The 22,684-nt window shown below is 35.0% G+C and overlaps 2 protein-coding genes across 2 annotated transcripts; one reads left to right on the top strand and one right to left on the bottom strand.

The window, feature by feature from the left end:
* The first annotated feature begins 1,574 nt into the window (after positions 1-1,574).
* On the top strand, positions 1,575-17,682 carry cnn1b (calponin 1, basic, smooth muscle, b). The gene is made up of 7 exons (XM_073837398.1): positions 1,575-1,714; positions 8,909-9,030; positions 9,111-9,177; positions 12,149-12,286; positions 12,658-12,774; positions 14,136-14,282; positions 14,388-17,682. Exons 1-7 carry the CDS (start codon positions 1,655-1,657, stop codon positions 14,625-14,627), a joined length of 891 nt encoding a protein of 296 aa, XP_073693499.1. The 5' UTR covers positions 1,575-1,654; the 3' UTR covers positions 14,628-17,682.
* A 102-nt stretch (positions 17,683-17,784) lies between these two features.
* elof1 (elongation factor 1) lies at positions 17,785-20,455 on the bottom strand. The gene is made up of 4 exons (XM_073837410.1): positions 20,358-20,455; positions 19,704-19,826; positions 19,553-19,623; positions 17,785-18,184 (listed from the first exon to the last, which is right to left on the bottom strand). Exons 2-4 carry the CDS (start codon positions 19,817-19,819, stop codon positions 18,120-18,122), a joined length of 252 nt encoding a protein of 83 aa, XP_073693511.1. The 5' UTR covers positions 19,820-19,826; positions 20,358-20,455; the 3' UTR covers positions 17,785-18,119.
* Between the last annotated feature and the right edge of the window lie 2,229 nt (positions 20,456-22,684).

Genomic DNA, 22,684 nt, shown 5'->3' with positions numbered 1-22,684 from the left:
CCAGTCTTAAGTCGCTGGGGTATATTTGTAGCAATAGCCAAAAATACATTGCATGGGTCAAAATTTTTGATTTTTCTTTTATGCCAAAAATCATTAGGAAATTAAGTAAAGATCATGTTCCATGAAGATATTTTCTGAAATTCCTACTGTAAATATATCAAAATGTAATTTTTGATTTGTAAAATGCATTGTTAAGAACCTAATTCGGAGAACTTTAAAGGTGATTTTCTCAGTATTTTGAATTTTTTGCACCCTCAGATTCCTGATTTTCAAATAGATGTATCTGGGTCAAATATTGTTCTATCCTAACAAACTATGAATCAATAGAAAGCTTATTTATTGAGCTTTCATATGATGTATAAATCTCAGTTTTGTAAAATTTTACCTTATGACTGGTTTTGTGGTCCAGGGTCACATATATAAATAATTAATTTCATTATTAATCAGGATGGACGGACAGACAGACAGATAGATCTCAAAAACAATATTCATACTTTGAAATCTGATGAAAAGATGCCCACGGACGGACAGACGGACAGATAGATAGATAGATAGATAGATAGATAGATAGATAGATAGATAGATAGATAGATAGATAGATAGATAGATAGATAGATAGATAGATAGATAGATAGATAGATAGATAGATAGATAGATAGATAGATAGATAGATAGATGACTAGGAAGATGCCCATTTTGTGACGGATGGACAGATAGATAGATAGATAGATAGATAGATAGATAGATAGATAGATAGATAGATAGATAGATAGATAGATAGATAGATAGAGGGATGGATGGATGGACGGACGGACAGACAGACAGAAAGATCTCAAAAACAATATTCATACTTTGAAATCTGATGAAAAGATGCCCATTTTATGGCGACGAACAGAAGGACGGACAGACAGACAGACAGACAGACAGACAGACAGATAGATAGATAGATAGATAGATAGATAGATAGATAGATAGATAGATAGATAGATAGATAGATAGATAGATAGATAGATAGATAGATAGATAGACAAATGGATGACTAGGAAGATGCCCATTTTGTGACGGACGGACAGACAGACAGATAGATAGATAGAGGGATGGATGGATGGACGGACAGACAGACAGAAAGATCTCCAAAACAATATTCATACTTTGAAATCTGATGAAAATATGCCCATTTTATGGCGACGGACGGACGGACGGACGGACAGATAGATAGATAGATAATATTAATTCTTTAATTCAAAGAATCATTTGTACTGTTTGATTTTTGCACTTTTTGACATATTCAGTGCTGTGTTGTGTCGGAGCTTGATGTCCACTGTCAAATCAAAAAGCAAAACCAGCTGAGATTGCCTGATCTAGACAAATCAGAGGCATCCCTAATTCACTTCAAAGTGGAAAAAGTGACATGGGACGCGTTTAATGCCATGCCGGTGACATCATTTTAACAGAGCGGCGTGACGTCGCAATTGGACGTCGGCCCCGACCAATCAGCGCTCGCTCCGCGCACGCACAGATGGGAAGAGTTTAAAAAAGATTGTGGAAAAGAAGATGTGGCCCAAACCTTCCCACATGATCGGACAGTTGGACTGGAGATTCCAGATCTAACGTTATATCGCCATCCTCTCGTCTGAATCTGGTGAAAAGCGCAATGTCAACGCATTTCAAGAGCGGACCTGCTTTCGGACTTTCTGCGGAGGTCAAGAGCAAGGTAGGCATCTGTTTTGATTGACAGCTGTCAAAGATGCGCAGGCAGCACCTGCGCTACTGAAGCTAAAACGTTTACAGAATCATTTGTTCTGTATTTATAGCCTACACAAGGAACTTTTTAACTTAATTTTTAAGTGTTGACATCATTTCAAATGTCAACAACAGGCTGTGAATTATGAGAGGTTTATGGGGATCCAAACCAACTCATTATAGTCTGCACCAAAGTGCTCAAAACAAATGGTTAAGAAGGAAAAGGGCTCTTAAAAGTGTAATCCTTCCAACATCTATTCGAAAAAACTTTATAATACTTTAAAAGTGAATACGGTCGAGTGTAAATAAAATACATTTCGTCAAAAAATGTGCAATAATAAAGTGGTGACATCCGTAAACAGACTGAAAACCACAAACTCGCCTCAACTTCCAGCTAAACTTTACGAACTTAGAACTTTATCAAAGCACAAAAATATTGTCATTTTGACATCTAGCATTCATTATGAATAGTCATGAATTCAAGTACAAATTGATGTTTAGTTGATTTTAGTCAAATTTGCACATTGTTTTGGTGAAGTTGCATCTATAAAATGGCAAAAAAAAAACATTTTAATAATATGGAAATATTTGATAGCTTGCTTGTAATCATCCCTCAGTTATAGATTTGTCCTTCATCATATGTAACCCTGGACCGCAAAGCCAGTTATAAGGGTCAATTTAAGCTTTCAAAATAAGCTTTCCATTGATGTATTGCTTGTTAGGATTGGACAATATTTGACCGAGATATAACTATTTGAAAATCTGGATTCTAAGGGTGGAAAAAAAAAACATCTTTGAAGTTGTCCAAATGAAGTTCTGATATATTTAAAAGTTTTGATATATTTAAGGTAGGAAATTTACAAAACACCTTAATGGAACATGATTTTTACTTAATATCCTAATGATTTTTGGCATAAAAGAAAAATCTATAATTTTGACCCACACAATGTATTGTTGGCTATTGCTACAAATATACTTATGAAAGGTTTTGTGGTCCAGGATCACATATAATTCTGTTCTAAAGTAATGTACTGATGTGCCTTATGTTATAGTTGATTCCTCATTTCTTCCCATCATAGTCTTCGTGGTCCACTTTTAAAAATAGGCTACCTGAAATTTTGGCTTTTTGCCTTTAGCTGTCATTGATATCCCGCTTCCTGCGTAGCACACATATCTGTATTCTCTGGTACACCAGAAGTCATGCTGCACAATTTCAGTTGTCACACTGTGAATTTTGTGTGTCATTGCTATTATGTCAGGAGTGTCTTCCTGAGCACTAGGTATGCAGTTTTCGGACCCCATATAAGGAAGAGTTGTGTTCACTTACAATATCTGAGAAGAGGAGCATGTTGTAAACAGTTTAGAATAAGGAGGAGCATTGTTGGACATCCTACCCTAATACTGGAAGATCATCCTTGTTCCAGGCAACAGGGAACATTTGCAGAACTTTCTGGCAAGGTTCTCTTAAAGTTTTGAACAAACAGTGTTGTAGTTACATTAATAGAACACTAATTCAGTTATCTGGTCTTTCACAACATTCTTAAAATGTTAGCAAAAGGTTTATACATTTTTCTAAAACATTTTAGTTGGACGTTTATCAAAGATGGTTTAGAAAATGTTCAGAAGTAACATGTCTACAAAATAATAAAATAGAATGCTAAAACATTTGATGTTTTAAACATTTATAGAACATTCTGAATTAATGGTTTTATAACTTAATGAGAACATTAACAAATCACTCTTAAAAATGAAGGTTCTTTTTGGCATCTGTAGTTTCATGAAAAACCTTTAAGATCTGTGGAACCTTTCCAATAAATAAAAGGTTTTATAGTGGGGGAAAAAAGATACAAAGGTTCCAAAAGATGCCAATTTTTTTTTTTTTTTTTTTTTTTTTTTTCTCATAGTGATGAAATAGAAGGACCATTCTCGGTTCCCAAAAAGCATTCAGTTAGTTCTTTAAAAAGCATTTGACATCTGAAGAAACTTTTTTTGTGCAATAGAAAGGTTCCATGGATGTTAAAAAAACCATTGGATGTTCATTGAGCCACTGATGGCAATAAAGAAATGTGACCCTGGATCACAAAACCAGTCTAAAGTAGCACAGGTATATTTGTAACAAAAGCCAAAAATACATTGTATGGGTCAAAATGATCTTTCTTTCTTTTATGCCAAAAATCATTAGGATATTAAGTAAAGGTCATGTTCAATAAAGGTATTTTGTAAATTTCCCACCATAAATATATTAAAACTTAATTTCTGATTAGTAATATGCATTGCAAACTTCACTTGGACAACTTTTTTTGTGCCTTCAGATTCCAGATCTATTTCTATGTCTACATCAATGGAAAGCTTCTTTTTTCAGCTTTCAAATTATGTATAAATGTCAATTATAGAATGGTTATTTGAGGGTCCAAAAATGTTTTTTCTATGGCAAAAAAAAAAAAAAAAACACTTGGAACTTTTATTTTTAAGAGTGTGGAATATATTTTTGGTAGCTGGTGTGTACCTCAGCTAACCATTGGTCATTTCAGCCAGTGCTGATACTAGGACTATGGCCTTTTCTTTATATAAATATCAGAAAATTACATTGCACTTTTGTCTTTTTGTCCCTCTTTATGCGTTAATAAAAAATAAAGGTTTAAAAAAGAGGTTTTTGTTGCAAAGCCATAAAAGAACCATTTTGGGTTCCAAAAGAAGAACGTTTTTCCTGAACGCAGAAGTAAGTCCGACTCTTAACTGAAAGAATTCTTTGCATTTCCGGTCTCCAGTGTTTCTAGTCAAATTAGCGTATATTCCGAGTTTATAATCTAAAGTTAAACATATTAAAATGTTTTTAAATAGCACATGGCTCCATAGCGCCATCACTTTGCAATGTCGCAATGACCGTCATTTGTCAGTGCCTCACTTTAATGAGTGTGTAGACGACACGAAGCTGCAGACGTTAGCTACATTAAAAACAGATGGACGCTATTTGAATGGGTTCCTATGGAGACCGGAACAGAAAAGCATTCCATCTGACGTTAGAATGCTAATGGCGGCGCTCATCGTTTACTCCGGAAAAAGGTCTATAGCAAAAAGATTCCATGAATCTTAAAGAAACCATGGAATCATTGGATGTTGGTGGCAAAAAAGAACCATTACTTTTAAAAATGTAGATTTTTATAATGTTCTTCATTCTTTTAAGAACTAATCACTGAAAGGTTCTTTGAGGGACTGAAAATGGTTCTTCACTGGCATCACTGCACGAAAACCTGTTTACATTTTCAAATGTTATTTTTGGTAGCTGGTGTGAACCTCATTGGTCATTTCAGCCAGTGCTGATTCTAAGACTATTCCCTATTTTCTTTTTGTCCCTCATCATGCACTAATGAAAAACCTAAAATGTTCCAAAAAGAGGTTTTCGTAGCAAGGCCATAGAATAACCATTTTGGGTTCCAAAAGAACAATTTTTTCCAAGTGTGAAGAACCTTTTAATAATCTAAAGAGCCTTCTTCCACTGTAAAGAATCTTTGTGTAATGAAAAGATTCCATTGATGTTAAAGGAACCATGGAACCATTTGATGTTCATGGAACCACTGATGGCAATCATTATGTTATGGTTCTTCTATGTCATCACTGCAAAAAAAAAAAAAATATATATATATATTTTTAAATTTTATTTTTGGTAGCTAACCATTGGTCATTTCAACCAGTGTTTATTCTAGGACTACGGCCTATTGTTTATATAAATGTGAGAAAATGACATTACACTTTTGTGTTTTTGTCCCTCATTATGCACTAATGAAAAACCTTAAAGGCTCCAAAAAGAGTTTTTTGTAGCAAGGCCATAGCAGAACCATTTTGGGTTTGAACAGTTCTGAAAAGAACCATTTTTTCTAAATGTTCAGAACATTTTAATAATGTAAAGAAACTTTTTTCTGCTATAAAGAAGCTTTTGCGCAATAGAAAGGTTTCATGGATGTTAAAGGAACCATGGAACCATTGGATGTTCATGGAACCACTGATGGCAGCCATTATTTTTAAGTGTGTAGATTTTTAAATGTTCTTCAGACTAAAATTAAAACGATTCTTTTAAGAACTGATCACTGAAAGGTTCTTTGAAGAACCAAAAATGGCTCTTCTATGGCATCACTGCAAAAAAAAATAAAAAATAAAGCTGTTTTTAAATTTTATTTAAAAACAGCTGGTGTAAACCTCAGCTAACCATTGGTCATTTCAATTAGTGCTGATTCTAGGACTATGGCCTATTGTTTATATATATATATATATATATATATATATATTATATATTATATATTATATATATATATATAATGTCAGAAAATTACATTACACTTTTTTCTCTTTGTCTCTCATCATGTGCTAATGAAAGACCATATCATTCGTAAAAAAATTAAAAGTTTCCAAAAAGGGGTTTTCGTTGCAATGCCATAGGAGGACCATTTTGGGTTCCAAAAGAACCTTTCAGTGAACAGTTCTGAAAAGAACCATTGCTTTTTCTAACTGTGAAGAACATTTTAATAATCTAAAGAACCATTTTCCACAATAAAGAACTTTTTTGTGCGATGGAAAGGTTATATGGATGTTAAAGGAACCATGAATCCATTGGATGTTCATGGAACCATGATGCCAATAAAGAACCATTATTTTTTTGTTCTTCAGACTAAAAAATAAAAAGGTTCTTTTAAGAACTGTTCACTAAAAAGTTTCTTTTAGGAAACAAAAATTGTTCTTTCATGGCATCTAAAGAAACATTTTCCACTATAAAGAACCTTTTGTGCAATGGAAAGTTTTCACGTTTGTTAAAGGAACAATGGAACCATTGATGGCAACTATTTTTTTTTATTTTATTGAATCTTTTTTTTTTTGTGATTTTCGTGCTTTTTTTTAGATAACAGGACAGTGAAGACTGACAGGAAAGTGTTGGGCAGAGAGGCAGGGAGTGGGATCGGCAAAGGTCCCTGGGTCGAGATTTGAACCCAGGCCGGCCGGAGCACAGTTTCCTTATATGCCAGTGCGCTAACTACTAAGGTGCTTCACGATGCCATAAAAGAACCTTTTTTGTCTAAATGGTTCCATAAAGAACCTTTAACATCTGAAGAACCTTTCTGTTCCACAAAAGGTTATTTGTGGTGAAAGAAGGTTCTTCAAATTATAAAAAGGTGAGAAAGAGATGGTTCTTTAAAAGGTTTTTTGTGGAATCAAAAATGGTTCTTCTATGGCATCGCTGTGAAGAACCTTTTAAAGCACCTTTATTTTTAAGAGTGTAGGCACTGACAACCATTATTTTTAAGAGTGTAGATTTTTAAATTGTTCTTCCGACTAAGAATAAAAAGGTTCTTTTAAGAACTGATCACTGAAAGTTTCTTTCAAAATTCCAAAAATGGTTCTTCTATGGCATCACTGCAAAAAAATGTTATTTTTACATTTTAAAATGTTATTTTTGGTGGCTAGTGTGAACCTTAGCTAAACATTTGTAATTTTAGCCAATGCTGATACTAGGACTATAGCCTATGCTTCATATAAATGTCATTACACTTTTGTCTTTTTGTCCCTGTTTATGCAGTAATGAAAGACCTCGTTCTTAAAAATAAAGCTTCCAAAAATGGTTTTTCGTAGCAAGACCATAAAAGAACCATTTTGGTGTGAAGAACATAATAATATAAAGATTTCCTGACCTTCTTCCACTATAAAGAACCTTTTGTGTAACATAGACGTTAAATGTTCTTTACACAATCATATGTCCCGATAAAGAACCTTTATTTTTAGGAGTTAGGAATCATATACAATGTAACTGCTAAAAATAAATGTCAATGTACAACATGCAGGTATTTCTAGTATAACCACGGGTATAAAGGAATGTTATCCAGGCAGTCTGTGACAGAATTCCTGCTTTTTAAAAAAAAATCCAGTCTTGGCCCAGCCTCTATAGAGTTAGACTGAGGTCTGTTCCAGATGTCCAGAATGAGAGAAAAACAATAAATCAAGCTCTGAGCAGAATTCCATTGAAGGTTATGAGTGCTATCGAGCTTGGCGTTCTTTTATCGGACACATTTAGCGTGTACTAACTACGTCACTTCACATGAGCAGACAGGAGCAAGAAAAAACCATAGTCAGGAGGAACTGAAAATCAGAACGGAGGCCTGATCGGATGAGACACGCAGATGTGGGTGGAGAAGTGACATGGAGGACAGAAAAGAGCGAGATGGCCAACAATAACACTGATTTAAAGTTACAGCGTTTGTTTGGCTTCCACACCAGCGCACCAAACTTGGGAGTAACAGCTCTCTCAGATCTCTCGCTCTCTCTCTCTTCCTTTTTTTCTGTCCGGTTCTTCCTTTATTAGAAATACTTGAAGAGTGAAAGACCAAGATCTGTTGCGTAGCTCTTGAGAGTAAATATTTTGCAAACGCTGCAATACAATGAAGGAGACAATCCAAGTTTTTGCTTGCAGGAATGTCCCCAGCATTCCCAACCTTATATTTTATATTCCACTGCTTCTTTTCCCTTACAACTCAGTCAGCCACAGCCAAAATGTTTCATTTTTAAGAATTCCATCTGTCTGAGGAACTGAGACAAAGGGAAACATTATAAGTTATGGAGTTTATTTGGATGAAACATGCTAGAAAATGGTCATTTTCATCAAGAAAATATTTTGGATCAAGAGCAAATATGCGTGTCTTGTCATTAATCTATTTTTAATCACCATTGAGATTTGTTTTTCTTTTGAAAGAGATTAGTACTTCATAAAACATGCTAAATGTTAAGCAGCAAAATGGTTTTCAATCATAAAAAGTGTTTCTTGAGCAGTAAATCAGCAGATTAGACTGATTTTTGAAGGATCACGTGACACTGAAGACTGGAGTAATGAAACTGAAAATTCAGCTTTGCATCACAGGAATAAATCACATTTTGTTATTTTAAATTCTATTTGATAATATTACATTTCCCCCTCTTTTTTAATAAAATAAATTCAAATAAATGCAGCCTTGTTGGGCATAAGAGACTTAGTAGTGTATATTCAATTGTTTATTTCATATTTTCACATATTTTAGACAAATGAATTAAAAGTTATATGTGTAACAAGACTTTAAAAATGTACTGTAGAGTATATAAATTCTGCAGAATTGACATGTATAGTAATGTTTTGATCTTTGACCTCCAGCTGGCCCACAAATATGACCCCCAAAAGGAGGACGAGCTAAGATTGTGGATCAATGAGGTCACAGGCCGCAAACTTCCTGAGAACTTCATGGAGGGGCTGAAAGACGGAGTTGTACTGTGCGAGTGAGTAATTCCTGATTGATTCATCCACATCTGAAGATCATCTAAAGTCACTCATTTCTTCATGTTTATTTTCTGAACAGGCTAATCAACATTCTCCAGCCCGGTTCTGTAAGAAAGATCAACAACTCTCCTCAAAACTGGCATCAGGTGAGCAAGAATATCACATTCTCATGCATATCTGGCATTTGGATGTTCCAGTTCAGGTCCAGTAGGAGGCGCTGACACTGTAATATCTGATCTGCATGGGAAATCAAAGGAAACCCTGTTGAAAAAAATAGCTGGTCATAGCTGGTCAGCAGGCTGGTTTTAGAGGGGTTTTGGCTACTTTCCCAGCATGGCCAGACTGGTCTTAGCTGGTCAGGCTGGGAGACCACCAGCTAAAACCAGCCTGGCCAAGCTGGGAGACCAGCTAAAACCAGCTACTTCCAGCTTAAACCAGCTAAGCCTAGGCTGGTTTTAGCTGTTTTTTCAGCATATTCCTGTCTTCAGTATTTATACTCTGGAGGTCTCAAACTAAATTCCTGGAGGGCCTCAGCTCTGCAGAGTTTAGCTCCAACCAGTTCCAACTCACACCTGCTTGGAGTTTTTAGTAATTAGCCTTTTTCACACTTCCGTGTTTTTGGCTTCTGGATTGGCGCTTGCAGGGTAAAAGTTTTTCCGGTGACAGCACTCAACAAGAGTAAGTTCGGGAATCAAAGTTTATTTTTACAAAGTAGATACTATGATATATATATGTCTATTTGGTGCTGGCTGTGCATTATGACTTTTTCGCGATTATTATTATTATTATTAAAATAATATTGTATTTTCTACTTGCTCTTCTTTGCATTATTAACATGACGGTGTAAATGTACGTTGTATAATGTGCTCAGGGATATACATAATAAAATAATATAAGACTAAAGAAGAGATGCCTTCGATTAATGCTTTATTCCACTTGGACTGGGATTACATTGTTGTAGTAAGTTTATGCATTAACCGAACTCAGAATTGTTTCATTGGAAAAATGTACATTTGGATATAAATGCTGTCATAATTTATCAGGATGTAGTGATTAGAGGGAAATGAAATACATTGAGAAAATACGCTCAAATATATACCAGAGATGGCAAACAGAAACCAGCCGGCACTATGTTTAGCATTTTATTTTAACGAGACAGCGGTCTGAGTGGCCATATAAATTACAAACAAGTAAAATGTTGTTTCTTTGTTGATTATATAACAACAACTTGGAAAACAGATAAAACAGAAAAGGTAACCCTGGTGAAAAAACAGCTAAAAGCTGCCTGGGCTTTAGCTGGTCAACCAGCCTGGTTTTAGCTGGTCATAGCTGGTCAGCAGGCTGGTTTTAGAGGGGTTTTCGCCACTTTTCCAGCCTGTTCAGGCTGGTCTTTAGCTGGGAGACCAGCTTAAACCAGCTAAGACCAGCCAACCAGCCTAGGCTGGTTTTAGCTGTTTTTTTGTTCAGCAGGGAAGAAGCATTATTTGAGACAAGGACATACTAATATAATAGGCGCAGAGCTGTAGCGGAACTAACTTTACCCTGCGTTGGCGTAATTTTCGATTTTTGTGAAAAAGGCTAATCCTAAAGTCCTTGGATATCTGGATCAGGTGTGTTTGATTAGGGTTGGAGCGAAAATGTGCAGGGCTGTGTCCCTCCAGGAATTGAGTTTGAGACCCCTGATTAAAGCCTGACAGTTGAAGAAAGTAAAGAAAGTTCAGGGCTGGGCAACTGGAGGGCCACTGTCCTACAGAGGCTCCAAGCTAATCAATGTCTTCAAGATCACTGGAAACCTACAGGCAGCTATGTTTGATTAGGGTTGGAGCTAAACTCTGCAGGACAGTGGCCCTCCAGGACCGAAGTTGTCCAGCCCTGGTTTAGATGTTTGAGTGAAAACCAAGTAGTAAAATAGTTACAGGATTAATTCACTTCCATGTCATCCAAGATGTTCATGTTTTTCTTTTCTTCAGTCAGAAAGAAATTAAGGTTTTTGAGGAAAACATTCCAGGATTTTTCTCCATATAGTGGACTTCAATGGGAGCCATCAGGTTAAGGGTCCAAATTTCAGATTCAATGCCGCTTCATGATCCCAGTCGAGAAATAAGGGTCTTATCTAGCAAAACAATCGGTAATTTTCATGCACGGCTAGTTCTTTATCTGTGTACTCTGGTTCAAAAAGGTAGGGTAGGGTAAAAAATATATATAATTTTCTCCTCTAACTTCAACATCGTCCGCCATCGTTGTTTTACTTTTTTTTTTGTAAAGGGCATTTGACATTCTTTGTATATATTTTTTTTGATTGTTTGTTGCAGCACTTTGGCCGGTACCCTGAGGTCTGATTGTTTAGCATGCAGTCCAAAATGTCTATGTGAGAAGAGAGAGATACATAGCTTCGAAGTCACGTAGTGATGCCTGGGTTAGCTACATGCATATCTGCTTAATCTATTAGGATGCGTTGGGACTCCTCATTTCAGGCAGCTATTCCTTTTTAGATGCTTCTTTATTAATAACATTGCTGTATCATAATCATAATTTCATTATGATTAAGATAACTGGAAAACTACAGGCAGCTATGTTTGATTAGGGTTGGAGCTAAATATATATATATATATATATATATATATATATAATTTTTTTTTTTTATAAAATGACCGATCGTTTCACTAGATGAGACCCTTATTCCTCAATTGGGATCATGTAGAGTCCTTTGAAGCTGCAGTGAAAGCTGCAAATTGGACCTTCAACTCATTGATCCCCATTGAAGTCCACTATATGGAGAAAAATCCTGGAATGTTTTCCTCAAAAACATTGATTTCTTTTCAACTGAAGAAAGAAAGATATGAACATCTTGGAAGACTAATCTTTTAATGTGGGTATTTTTGGGATTCTATTGTATATTCAAATGTGACCTGCAGTTTACACAGTTACTAGACCGTTGCAAACTAGAATACTTGTGTCATTCTATATATCTAATAACTGCTGATCTTCTGTTTCAAATATAAACAGGGTTTCTGCTGCTGAACTTTGTTCCTGTGGAATCAGTTGTGCATGCTTTCAGATTTTTGACAAATCACAGAGCACGTCACTTTATTCTTGGTTTGGCCTTGTTTGTTGCAGCTGGAAAATATTAGTAATTTCGTCCGAGCCATTCAAGAGTATGGACTGAGGCCACATGACATATTTGAGGCCAACGACCTGTTTGAGAACGTCAATCACACTCAGGTCCAGTGCACGCTTATTACACTGGCTGGGACGGTGAGTCACACATTATGAATTTTAATGTAGAAATGATAAGCACTAACTCAAGGCTCAAGACTTCTGTAATATTTATACTTTTTTATTCTACATCTTAAAAGTTCATAGTAAGGAGATTCATATGGGAGTGTTTAGCTGTTAGCAAAGAGATTAACATCAAAACATGTGGTGTCTGAGCTGGAAGATCAGTAGGCTTTCCACAAACCAACAATCAAAGCAAACACCAAAAAAGGAATCTCTCTTGTCTTTGTGTGTTTAGCTTATAAGACGTTACAGCACATGTTTGTTTTAATATGAAAGTATCCACTTCCTAAATGTAAAATGTCTGGTTCCTTTACATATTATTAATTTATCATTATTTTGAAATGCAGGCAAAATCTAAAGGCGTCCATTCCAAATATGACATTGGAGTGAAATACGCAGAGAAACAACAGCGCAAATTTGCTCCTGAGAAACTAAAGGAGGGACGCAACATTATTGGTCTGCAGGTCAGTAGTTGTTCAACTGTAATCACATTTATTTTTTGTATATACTGTAAGACAGCAAATCAGCATATTAGAATGATTTCTGAAAGATCATGTGACACTGTAGACTGCAGCAATGATGCTAAAAATTCAGCTTTGATCACAGGAATAAATTACATTTTAAAATATATTAAAATAGAAAATACATTTTTACAATATAACTGTTTTTACTGTATTTTACATTATAAATGCAGCCCTGATGAGTCTTTTTTTAAAAACAAAACTATTTCAAAACTCTAACCTTTATTACAGTTGAGATCAAAAGTTTACATACACCTTGTTAATTATTTTACCAAAATAAGAGGGATCATACAACATGCATGTTATTTTTCCACAAAAGAAAATAATAGTTAAATTTATAAAAACGACCCCGTTCAAAAGTTTACATACACTTGATTCTTAATACTGTGTTGTTACCTGAATGATCCACAGCTGTTTGTTTGTTTTTTGTTTAGTGATAGTTGTTCATGAGTCCCTTGTTTGTCCTGAACAGTTAAACTACCTGCTGTTCTTCAGAAAAATCCTTCAGGTCTCACAAATTCTTTGGTTTTTCATCATTTTTGTGTATTTGATCCCTTTCCAACAATGACTGTATCATTTTGAGATCCATCTTTTCACACTGATGACAACTGAGGGACTCATATGCAACTATTACAGAAGGTTCAAACACTCACTGATGCTCCAGAAAGAAACACAATGCATTAAGAGCCAGGGGGTGAAAACTTTTGAACAGAATGAAGATGCATACACTTGTCTTATTTTGCCGAAATGTTATATTTTTTTCATTTAGTACTGCCCTTCAGAAGCTACAGAAGATACTTACATGTTTCCCAGAAGACAAAATAAGTTAAAATTTACCCTGATGTTTAAATTCAAAAAGTTGCCTAAAAGCTCTTAATGCATTGAGTTTTCTTTCTGAAGCATTAGTAATAGTTGCATGAGTCATTGCATACAGTCATTGTTGAAAAGAGTTCAAATACACAAAAATGCTGAAAAACCAAAGAATTTGTGGGATCTAAAGGATTTTTCAACTAACAACTATCACTAAACAAAAAAACAACAAAAAAACAGTATTAAGCATCAAGTGTATGTTAACTTTTGAACAGGGTCATTTTTATAAATTCTACTACTATTTTCTCTAGTGGACTGTATGTAAACATCTTTTAAGAGACTTTTTAATAAAAAATAACATGCATTTTGTATGATCCCTCTTATTTTGGTAAAATAATTAACATTACTTTTGACCTTGATTTTTAATTTGACAAGACATTCTTTAACTTTAACATTTTCACAGTTATTTATTTTTCACTCTTTTGCATTTTCAGATGGGCACCAATAAGTTTGCCAGTCAAAAAGGCATGACATCTTACGGCACACGGCGTCACCTCTATGACCCAAAGACAGGTATGGAGAATCCTGTGGACCAGTCAACAATCAGCCTGCAGATGGGCACCAACAAAGGAGCCAGTCAGGTAACAGTTTTTATATTCATGCTCTTATTCTGTTTTACAGTGACTAGTACTATTCATAAATTGCCAAAGATATTGCTCATTTCTTTTCTGTTTCCTCTTCCGTAGGCCGGCATGACAGCCCCTGGCACAAAGCGCCAGATCTTTGATAAGAAGCTGGACATGGAGGTGTGCGACACCTCTGTCGTCTCACTGCAGATGGGCACCAATAAAGTGGCGTCCCAGACCGGCATGACGGTGTACGGTCTGCCGCGTCAGGTGTACGACAGCAAGTACTGCTCCAACCCTAATGAATGCATCAACAACGGCCAGGACTCAGAGATGGATGGATATCAGTATTCCGACTAGGATGAACAGACAGCTGCCAGCACGCTGCTTTTTCAGAAATTCACCTGCACTATTTTTGATATTCCAAATTCTTGTCGACCAGTAGGACCAGCTTGAACTGTTTACTGACATCACAGCCACTGATTATCAAAGCTGAGTACTTCAGTGACTGACCGTTCGTAGAAGACAAAATTAGGAGGAATTTCTTGGGCTTTTTGGGTTTTACACACAGGCTTTTCCTGCTTCTCACTTATGTAGTTTTATTATTCATATTTTTGAGTGTGCCATTCTCCCATCTACCGCATGGCCCAATTTTCTTAGATGGAAAAATTATGCAGATGATGAATGTGGAGATATTATTTATGATGCCTCATAGTTACATATACACTCCTGGTCAAACGTTTGGAATCATTTACATTTTTTTATGTTTTTGAAAGAAGTCTCTTCTGTCCGCCTTTAGATCAAAAAATACAGTAGAAACTGTAAAATTGTGAAATAATACAATACGCAAAGCTGAATTTTCAGCGTCATTACTCCAGTCTTCAGTGTCACATGATCCTTCAGAAATCATTCTAATATGCTGATTTGCTGCACCGCTATTATGAATTATTACTGGTGCTCAATTATTAATAATGGCTCTTGTTATTATCATGTTTGTGCTGCTTACTATTTTTCTGATACATTTTGTTGAGGTTTTTTGATGGATAGGAAGTTAGAAAGAACAGCATTTATTTTAAATATTTTTAACACTGTTCATTTTTTTACTCTCACTTTCAATCAATTTATGAATCCTCATTTAATTTTTTTTTTTTAAAAATCGCACCCTAAATATTTGAATAGTAGTGCATTACTGTTAAAAAATGATAATATAAAAAATTTAAAAAACAGCACAACTTCAAAATGTTTTTTAAGGAGCAAATCAGCATATCAGAATGATTTATGAAGGATTTACTCTGAGGACTGGAGTAATGATGCTGAAAATTTTGCTTTACAAAATTACATTTTAAAATATATATCTAAAAAAAATAATTTGAATAATATTTTACAATATGATTGTTTACTATATTTTTATACAGCCGTAATGACTTCCTTAAAAAAAAAAAACATTTAAAATAAGATCTTCCATCTTATTCCAAACATATGACCCGTAGTGTAATTTTAAGTGGATTTGGTTTGAGTAGGTTCCATGATGCTCTTTTGTGATTGGACGGAGGAAAAGAAAATCCACCAAAGATGCCCACTACTTCCCAATCAGATCAATTTCCTGATGAAAAACGGGACTGTACTTAACTACTGCTTCCAAGAGATTATCTGGATTTTTTAACAGGAGTTGGTGTTCAACTATAAGCCTCAAATTGACATTTAAATAATGTCAAAAGATAATGCTGATTGTGCATAATTGTTTGAAAGGGCGTAAACCCGGCTCCAGCACACCTGCTTGTAATTCTCAAGTAATTCTGAAGCCATTGATTTAGCTCATTTAGTTATGTTAAACAGAGTTGTAGGAACCTGAGATTGAGGAGACCTCTGTCCAAAAGGCAGATTCACTGACAAGAACGCAAATGGAAGATGTTGATCCAGGACACATCCTCATGTCATTTTGGGGTAAACACATTTCGCTTATTCATTCATCGCTAAAGCAAATGAGAAAACCTAAAACAGAAAAGCGAAAATCTCTGTATTAAGTGAATGAAATGAGAAGTACATGACTTTCATACTGCAGAATAGTATTTCACCAAGTTACAGATTGCCCACAAAGCAGTTTATTTACATTATTTAGTGAATTTAATAGAGGGTTTGCACTTATGTGACGTTTGGTCAGTTACACCGATTCGCGATACTCGGATGTAAACAACAGCATTGATAGCATGGTTAATGTACTACTGAATGCATTGTTCTGCTCATTTATGCACAGGGAAAAAACGTGTGGAAGCTGCTAAACCACATAGAGGTCGTAGTAAAGCAGAAAAGAGCGCAATAGTTTAACAAACTAAAGTTAATAAGTGGTAAGAATAGGTACGAGCAGTATTAATTAAGATATTAGCCTAATATTTCACAAACACGAATGTTGTAAGGATTCTTGCCCTGGAAATCCTCGTTCAGTTTGGCCAACCGCAAGCACCTTTTGTTTGCTCAAACAGCACTCTGCTCTCTTCTCCTGGATTTTTTTTTTATTTTTTATAACTTTTGGCAGTCTATAGTACTCCAAATGTTTTTTCCGGTCCGACCGGTTAGTACAGCAATGGCTAGCAGCAATAATCGGTCAAATTTGCGAGCTCCGTTCGGTTCAGCGGCTTTGTTTACATTCAGTTCCGCCTATATGGCCGATTGATGAGGCGTCGTGAAAACACTCTATTAAGTATAATTGACATTTCAAAACTTAAGCTAGTATAATAACTGTTTATACGGAGGATTTGGGCAGTCTGGACTTGAAAGTCTGTCACAAAATGATTCAGTTTGTCCTTCATAAAAGTAATTAGACAAAGATAACAAGGGCAAATGCAGAACAAACTACTGTTAAAGAATGATTTTGTGTTATTACCACATCATACTGTGAAAAATCATGTGAACCAAAATGGCACTTTTAAGAAAAATAACTGTCACTCCCTATGGCTATATAGAGGTTATTCAGTAAATTTGCATGTATGCAAGCATGACTATTCCTTAGCCTTCCAAACATGATAATTATTAAAGTGACCGATTGTGTGAAGAAATATAATTATGCAAAAACACAACAGGCTAGACCTGCTCATGATTTAGGATGCTTGTGAGTCTTCAATGTGCAGAGTTAATATATTTAGCTATTTTTAAAAATTAGATAGACTTGCCCTCACGTAATTCCATTAATAAAGATATAACAGACTTATAAATTTCATTTATATCAATGTGTGTTAAGAAACTTCATTGCCGCTGGGAACAGCTGAACACAAGATCATAAAACAGTGCAACTTACTTTTGTTTCTCACCGACGGTGATGTAGTGTGTCCCTCTTGCATTATTGCTTCTAATGTCTTTATTTATGAGGCTTACCAACAATGGCTGAGCAAGTGAAAAACTAATAAATCACTATTTTCAACTATTTGTCTTTATTTTCCACAAATACTGACTGAAACTTGTTACAAACATTACATTTCAAATGATTCCACAACAGAAACAGACCACAGTTTTCCACAGGAGAGAATGTGCTAATGTTTTATTGGTCTTATAAAAACCTAAATTGTAAAATAAACAAGACAAACTAAAAGATTAGAAACAAATGAAAACAGCTATTTTGAAAGTAATGACATTGCATTTTCTCAGCATTTGTGTAACACTAAACAAAAGGGAAAGGCTGAATTTTAAACCATCATCATTATCATCTCCATGTTGCCTGAACCTCCATCTGTGGCTTTATTAGATCGTTCTTTCAGCTTCATTACAAGATTGAACAGCGACTCAATACAGGAGTTTAAAACAAACAAATAAACAAAACAAAGTGTATTTGGTCGTCTGTGACATGTGACCCTACAAAAACTACTGATTGGCCGCTTCACAAGCGTCTATCCAATCACTGTACACGTCCACCGGCTCTGAGAGATCTGAGATTAGTGATTAAGGACAAGAAACAATATCACATTAAACAAACAATTCATCCAAAAATAAAGATGTACTTACTAAGATATAGAGGAGCTTGTTTCTTCATCTGACCAGATTTGGAGAAATGTTCCATTGCAGTGAATGGGTGCCATCAGAATGAGAGTCCAAACATCTGATATAAACTTCACAATCCACACCACTCCAGTCCATAAATTAACATCTTATCAACAAAAAGCTGCGTGTTTGTAAGAAACAAGTACATCAAGATGTTTTTAACTTCAACCTGTTACTTCCAGCTAAAAAAAAACAAGCCCTTTATACAAGAATTGCTTTCTTCAGTGAAGTAGTTGTCTCATCTGAACCACGAGAGAAATTTCACTAGAGGATGGACGTTTTGGCCAAGAGTTTAGATTTAAAGTTCTTAATCTTAAAGGAGCAGTTCACTTTCAAAACAAAAATGTACAGATAATGTCCTTGATACCTTGCCATCAAAGATGTTCATGTTTTTCTTTCTTCAGTCATAAGGAAATTATGTTTGAGTAAAACATTTCAGGATTTCTCTCCATATAAATGGACTTCTATGGTGCCCCCCCGAGTTTGAATTTCCAAAATGCAGCTTCAAAGGGCTCTACACGATCACAGCCGAGGAAAAAAGGGTCTTATCTAGCAAAATGATGGGTTATTTTCTTAAAAAAATAAAAAATGACAATTTATATACTTTTTAACCTCAAATGCTTGTCTTGTCTAGCTTGGCAAGACGAGCGTTTGAGATTAAAAAGTGTATATAAGTTGTAAATGTTTTTAGAAAATAACCGATCATTTCGCTAGGTAAGACCCTTCTTCCTCGGCTAGGACCATTTAGAGCCTTTTGAAGCTGCATTTGAATTGCATTTTGGAAGTTCAAACTCGGGGGCACCATAGAAGTCCATTATATTGAGAGAAATCCTGAAATGTTTTCCTCAAAAAACATTTATGACTGAAGAAAGAAAGAAAGACATTAACATTTTGGATGATAAGGGGGTGAGTACATTATCTGTACATTCTTGTTCTTTAATATATTTGTTTCTTACAAACGTGCAACTTCTCACTTCACAAGGCATTAACTGATGGACTTGAGTGGTGTGGATTATTGTGACGTTTTTATCAGCTGTTTGGACTCTCATTCTGACGGCACCCATTTACCACAGAGGATCCATTGCTGAGCAAGTGATGAAATACTAAATTTCTCCAAATCTGTTTTGATGAAGAAACATCTCATCTACATCTTGGATGACCTGAGGGTGAGTAAACGGAGCAAAATTTAATAAAACACATTATGCAATAAATACATTTACTCAATCTCATAATTTATCAGATTTTGAGAAGGATACAGGTTATCGGAGTCTGGAATTCCTCTAGACACACAGTACATGATATTATCCCCGTATTTCGACTTCGTTCCCTGGAATACAGTAGGATTGTTGTGCATTAGTGATTGATTTGTTAAAGATCTTTAAGCAAAACTTAGAGTTTTATTCTTACATCTTAACGTCGCATGATTTCTCATGGTTACAGAAAGGGCAGGTAAACTGGGTGTCCAAATTTCCTGTCATCTTTTTCTTGGGAGGGGGTTTTCTCTTTGACTTTCTGCGTCCCATTTTTTTGCTTCAAAGAGGAAAAAGCACAAATAATCAAATCTTTAAAAAACAAAAATCAACGGAAGGAGCTGCTTGTCAAAAATACACAATGAACAGAAGCAACAGGCTCTTGCAACCATGAGGTTTACAATTTAAACAATCAAGGTAACCTTTATGTAATAACATTTAGTATATCTAAAAATAGTATAAAATTCATGCTCATTCTTTCTGACATAAGAGTAAAACCACGTTGACTGCATTTTGTCTTCGAACCGAGCAAATAATAATACAAATTTATATTTAAACCTGCGTATATCTTAGGAGGTATGTTACTAATGTTTATTTTGATTTTGATTTAACATTATGATTTATAGAGGTGCTCTAAAAGCTTAAAGAGTGTAAAGTAAGGCAACATCAACACAGAAAAACAAACACAATTAGTGTAATTGAAATACAATGAAAATCCGCGCAAACCATATGGTAAAACACACACGATATAAACAAGCATTTAATCACTTAAGAAAGACATTACGCGTTCATTATAAAACAAATCTCTTACCAAACTGCGTTTAATGTGAGAAGACCCTCAGAGAAAAACGAGCACACACCGCCTACAAAGAATAAACAGAAGATTTACTTCCGCTCGGTCAAATGGCCCTTCAGTTTAAAAGCGGGTCGCCCTCTAATGTTAAACACCAGAACTACAACTACAGCTCAAAATTGAGTTTATTTAGTGAGAGAAAACAATGTACAATATCAGTGAATATCACTGTGTGCATTATTAAATCTTCTATGCTCCTGTAAACGCTTGGTCAAATGTTCCTTCGGTTTAAATGAGGATCAGCTCTGACTCCTGCCGTTGCACATCAGAACTGCTATTTTATACATTGTTATGTGACTATTAACATAAAAAACATCATTTATTTGATATGATTTGATATATTTATTATATATAAATAAACACACATGCAGTATTTTAACATAATTTTCTTACAACAGTGCCCTCCACTAATACTGGCACCCTTAGTAAATATGAGCAAAGGTGACTGTGAAAATAAATTTGCTTTGTTTATCCTTTAGATCTTTCATTCAAAAAAAAAATCACAAAATGATAACCTTTCGTTGAAGTAAAACGATGGAAAACGGGGGGGTTCACGTCTCTAGTTCACGTTGGCCACAAGTATTGGCACCCCTAAACATTTGTCTAAGTAAAATATCTCTTAAGTATATTCCCATTAATATTACAATATATCTATTAGCACACCAGGGTGGCTCAGAGTATAAAATTGTCCAGTCATGAATTTCTTTTCCACAGGATTATAAATATGAGGAACACAAAAGAACACTTAATCATCCATCACAAGTAGTAAAACCAAAGAATGTAGTTCTGATGTGCAGAACAAGTTTGCTGAGTTTCACAAAATAGCAAGTGTCTGTAAGAAAAGAGCTAAAGCATTGAAAATCCCCATTCCCACCATCAGGGCAATAATTAAAAAGTTCCAATCAACGAAAGATGTTACAAATCTGCCTAGAAGAGGACGTGTGTCTATATCATCCGCATGCACGATAAGGAGGAGAGTTTGAGCGGCCAAAGACTCTCCAAGGATCACAGTTGGAGAATTGCAGAGAATTGTTGAGTCTTGGGGTCAGAAAGCCTAAAATAAAATGATCAAACAGCCCCTACATCACCACATGTTGTTTAAGAGGGTTTCAAGAAAAAATCCTCCTGGCTCACCCAAAAACAAACTCCAGCATATTCACTTGTCAGACATGATTGGAACTTCAAACAGGACTGGCTTCTATGGTCAGATGAAACTAAAAATGAGCTTTTTGGCAGCTAATCCTCTGATGGTTTTGGTGCAGACAGGGATAAAAAAGTACCCCATGCCCACGGTTAAAAATACTGCTGGGTCTTTAATGTTGTAGACCTATTTTTCTGCCTGAGATCCTGTTTAGATACATGGCTTCATGGATTCTATCAAATATCAGCAGATAAAAAATCAAAACCTGACTGTTAGAAATCTTATAATGGGTCATGGTTGCATCTTCCAGCAGGAGACAGTGTTGGAGAAAACCAGTATTAGTGGAGGGCACTGTACATAATAAATATACACATATATAAACAAAAAAATATTATTTTGATCGTGATTAATCACGATTAATCGTTTGACAGCACTAAATAAATTTACTAATTCTATATCATTCTCAGAAAAGTACTTATTATAGGCTTATGAACAAAAAGCAAATTCCTAACATTAAAATATTTTGAATTATAATTATAAATATTCCTTTCAAAAACATCTCGACAAATTATGAGTGTTGGTATTTTTAACAAAAGCTATTACATAAATCTTATATGTGTGTGTATATATGTATATGTGTGTGTGTGTGTGTGTGTGTGTTTGAAGAGTTTATTTGCAAAAACTGATAACTTTTTTTCAAAAATCATGTTTTTTTATTATGTTTTTGTTTTATTTTGGAGTTATCTGTTTTTGTAAATTATCTCTTACAGTTTTTTACAGACACTAGGACACATTTCTCAATACTTAGGTCACTTTTGCAAAACTCTTCACACAGTGAGCACAACAGAAGTCTATGTGGGCTAAACTGAGGATCAATTATCATTGTTTTGGCACAATATGCATTCAATGACTAAATCTCTCAAATTTCATGAATTCTTTTCTCACTCAGACACAACAACTGGCAAAAATCTTTGTACGTACAGCACATTTTGCACATGCTTATATGCTGTTTTCAAAACTGTTAAACTTATGTTCCAAACAATAACATCATGCAAAACTGAATAAAACAGCAAAATTCAACAGCATTATTTTATTGAAACATATTTCAATGCAGTAGATTAGCATTACTTTTTTATCTGTATCA

The sequence above is a fragment of the Garra rufa genome, chromosome 1 (genome assembly GCF_049309525.1).
Source record: "Garra rufa chromosome 1, GarRuf1.0, whole genome shotgun sequence".
Lineage (NCBI taxonomy): Eukaryota > Metazoa > Chordata > Actinopteri > Cypriniformes > Cyprinidae > Garra > Garra rufa.
Note: the sequence above shows the minus strand (reverse complement) of the source record. Positions and strands in the feature narration are given on the sequence as shown.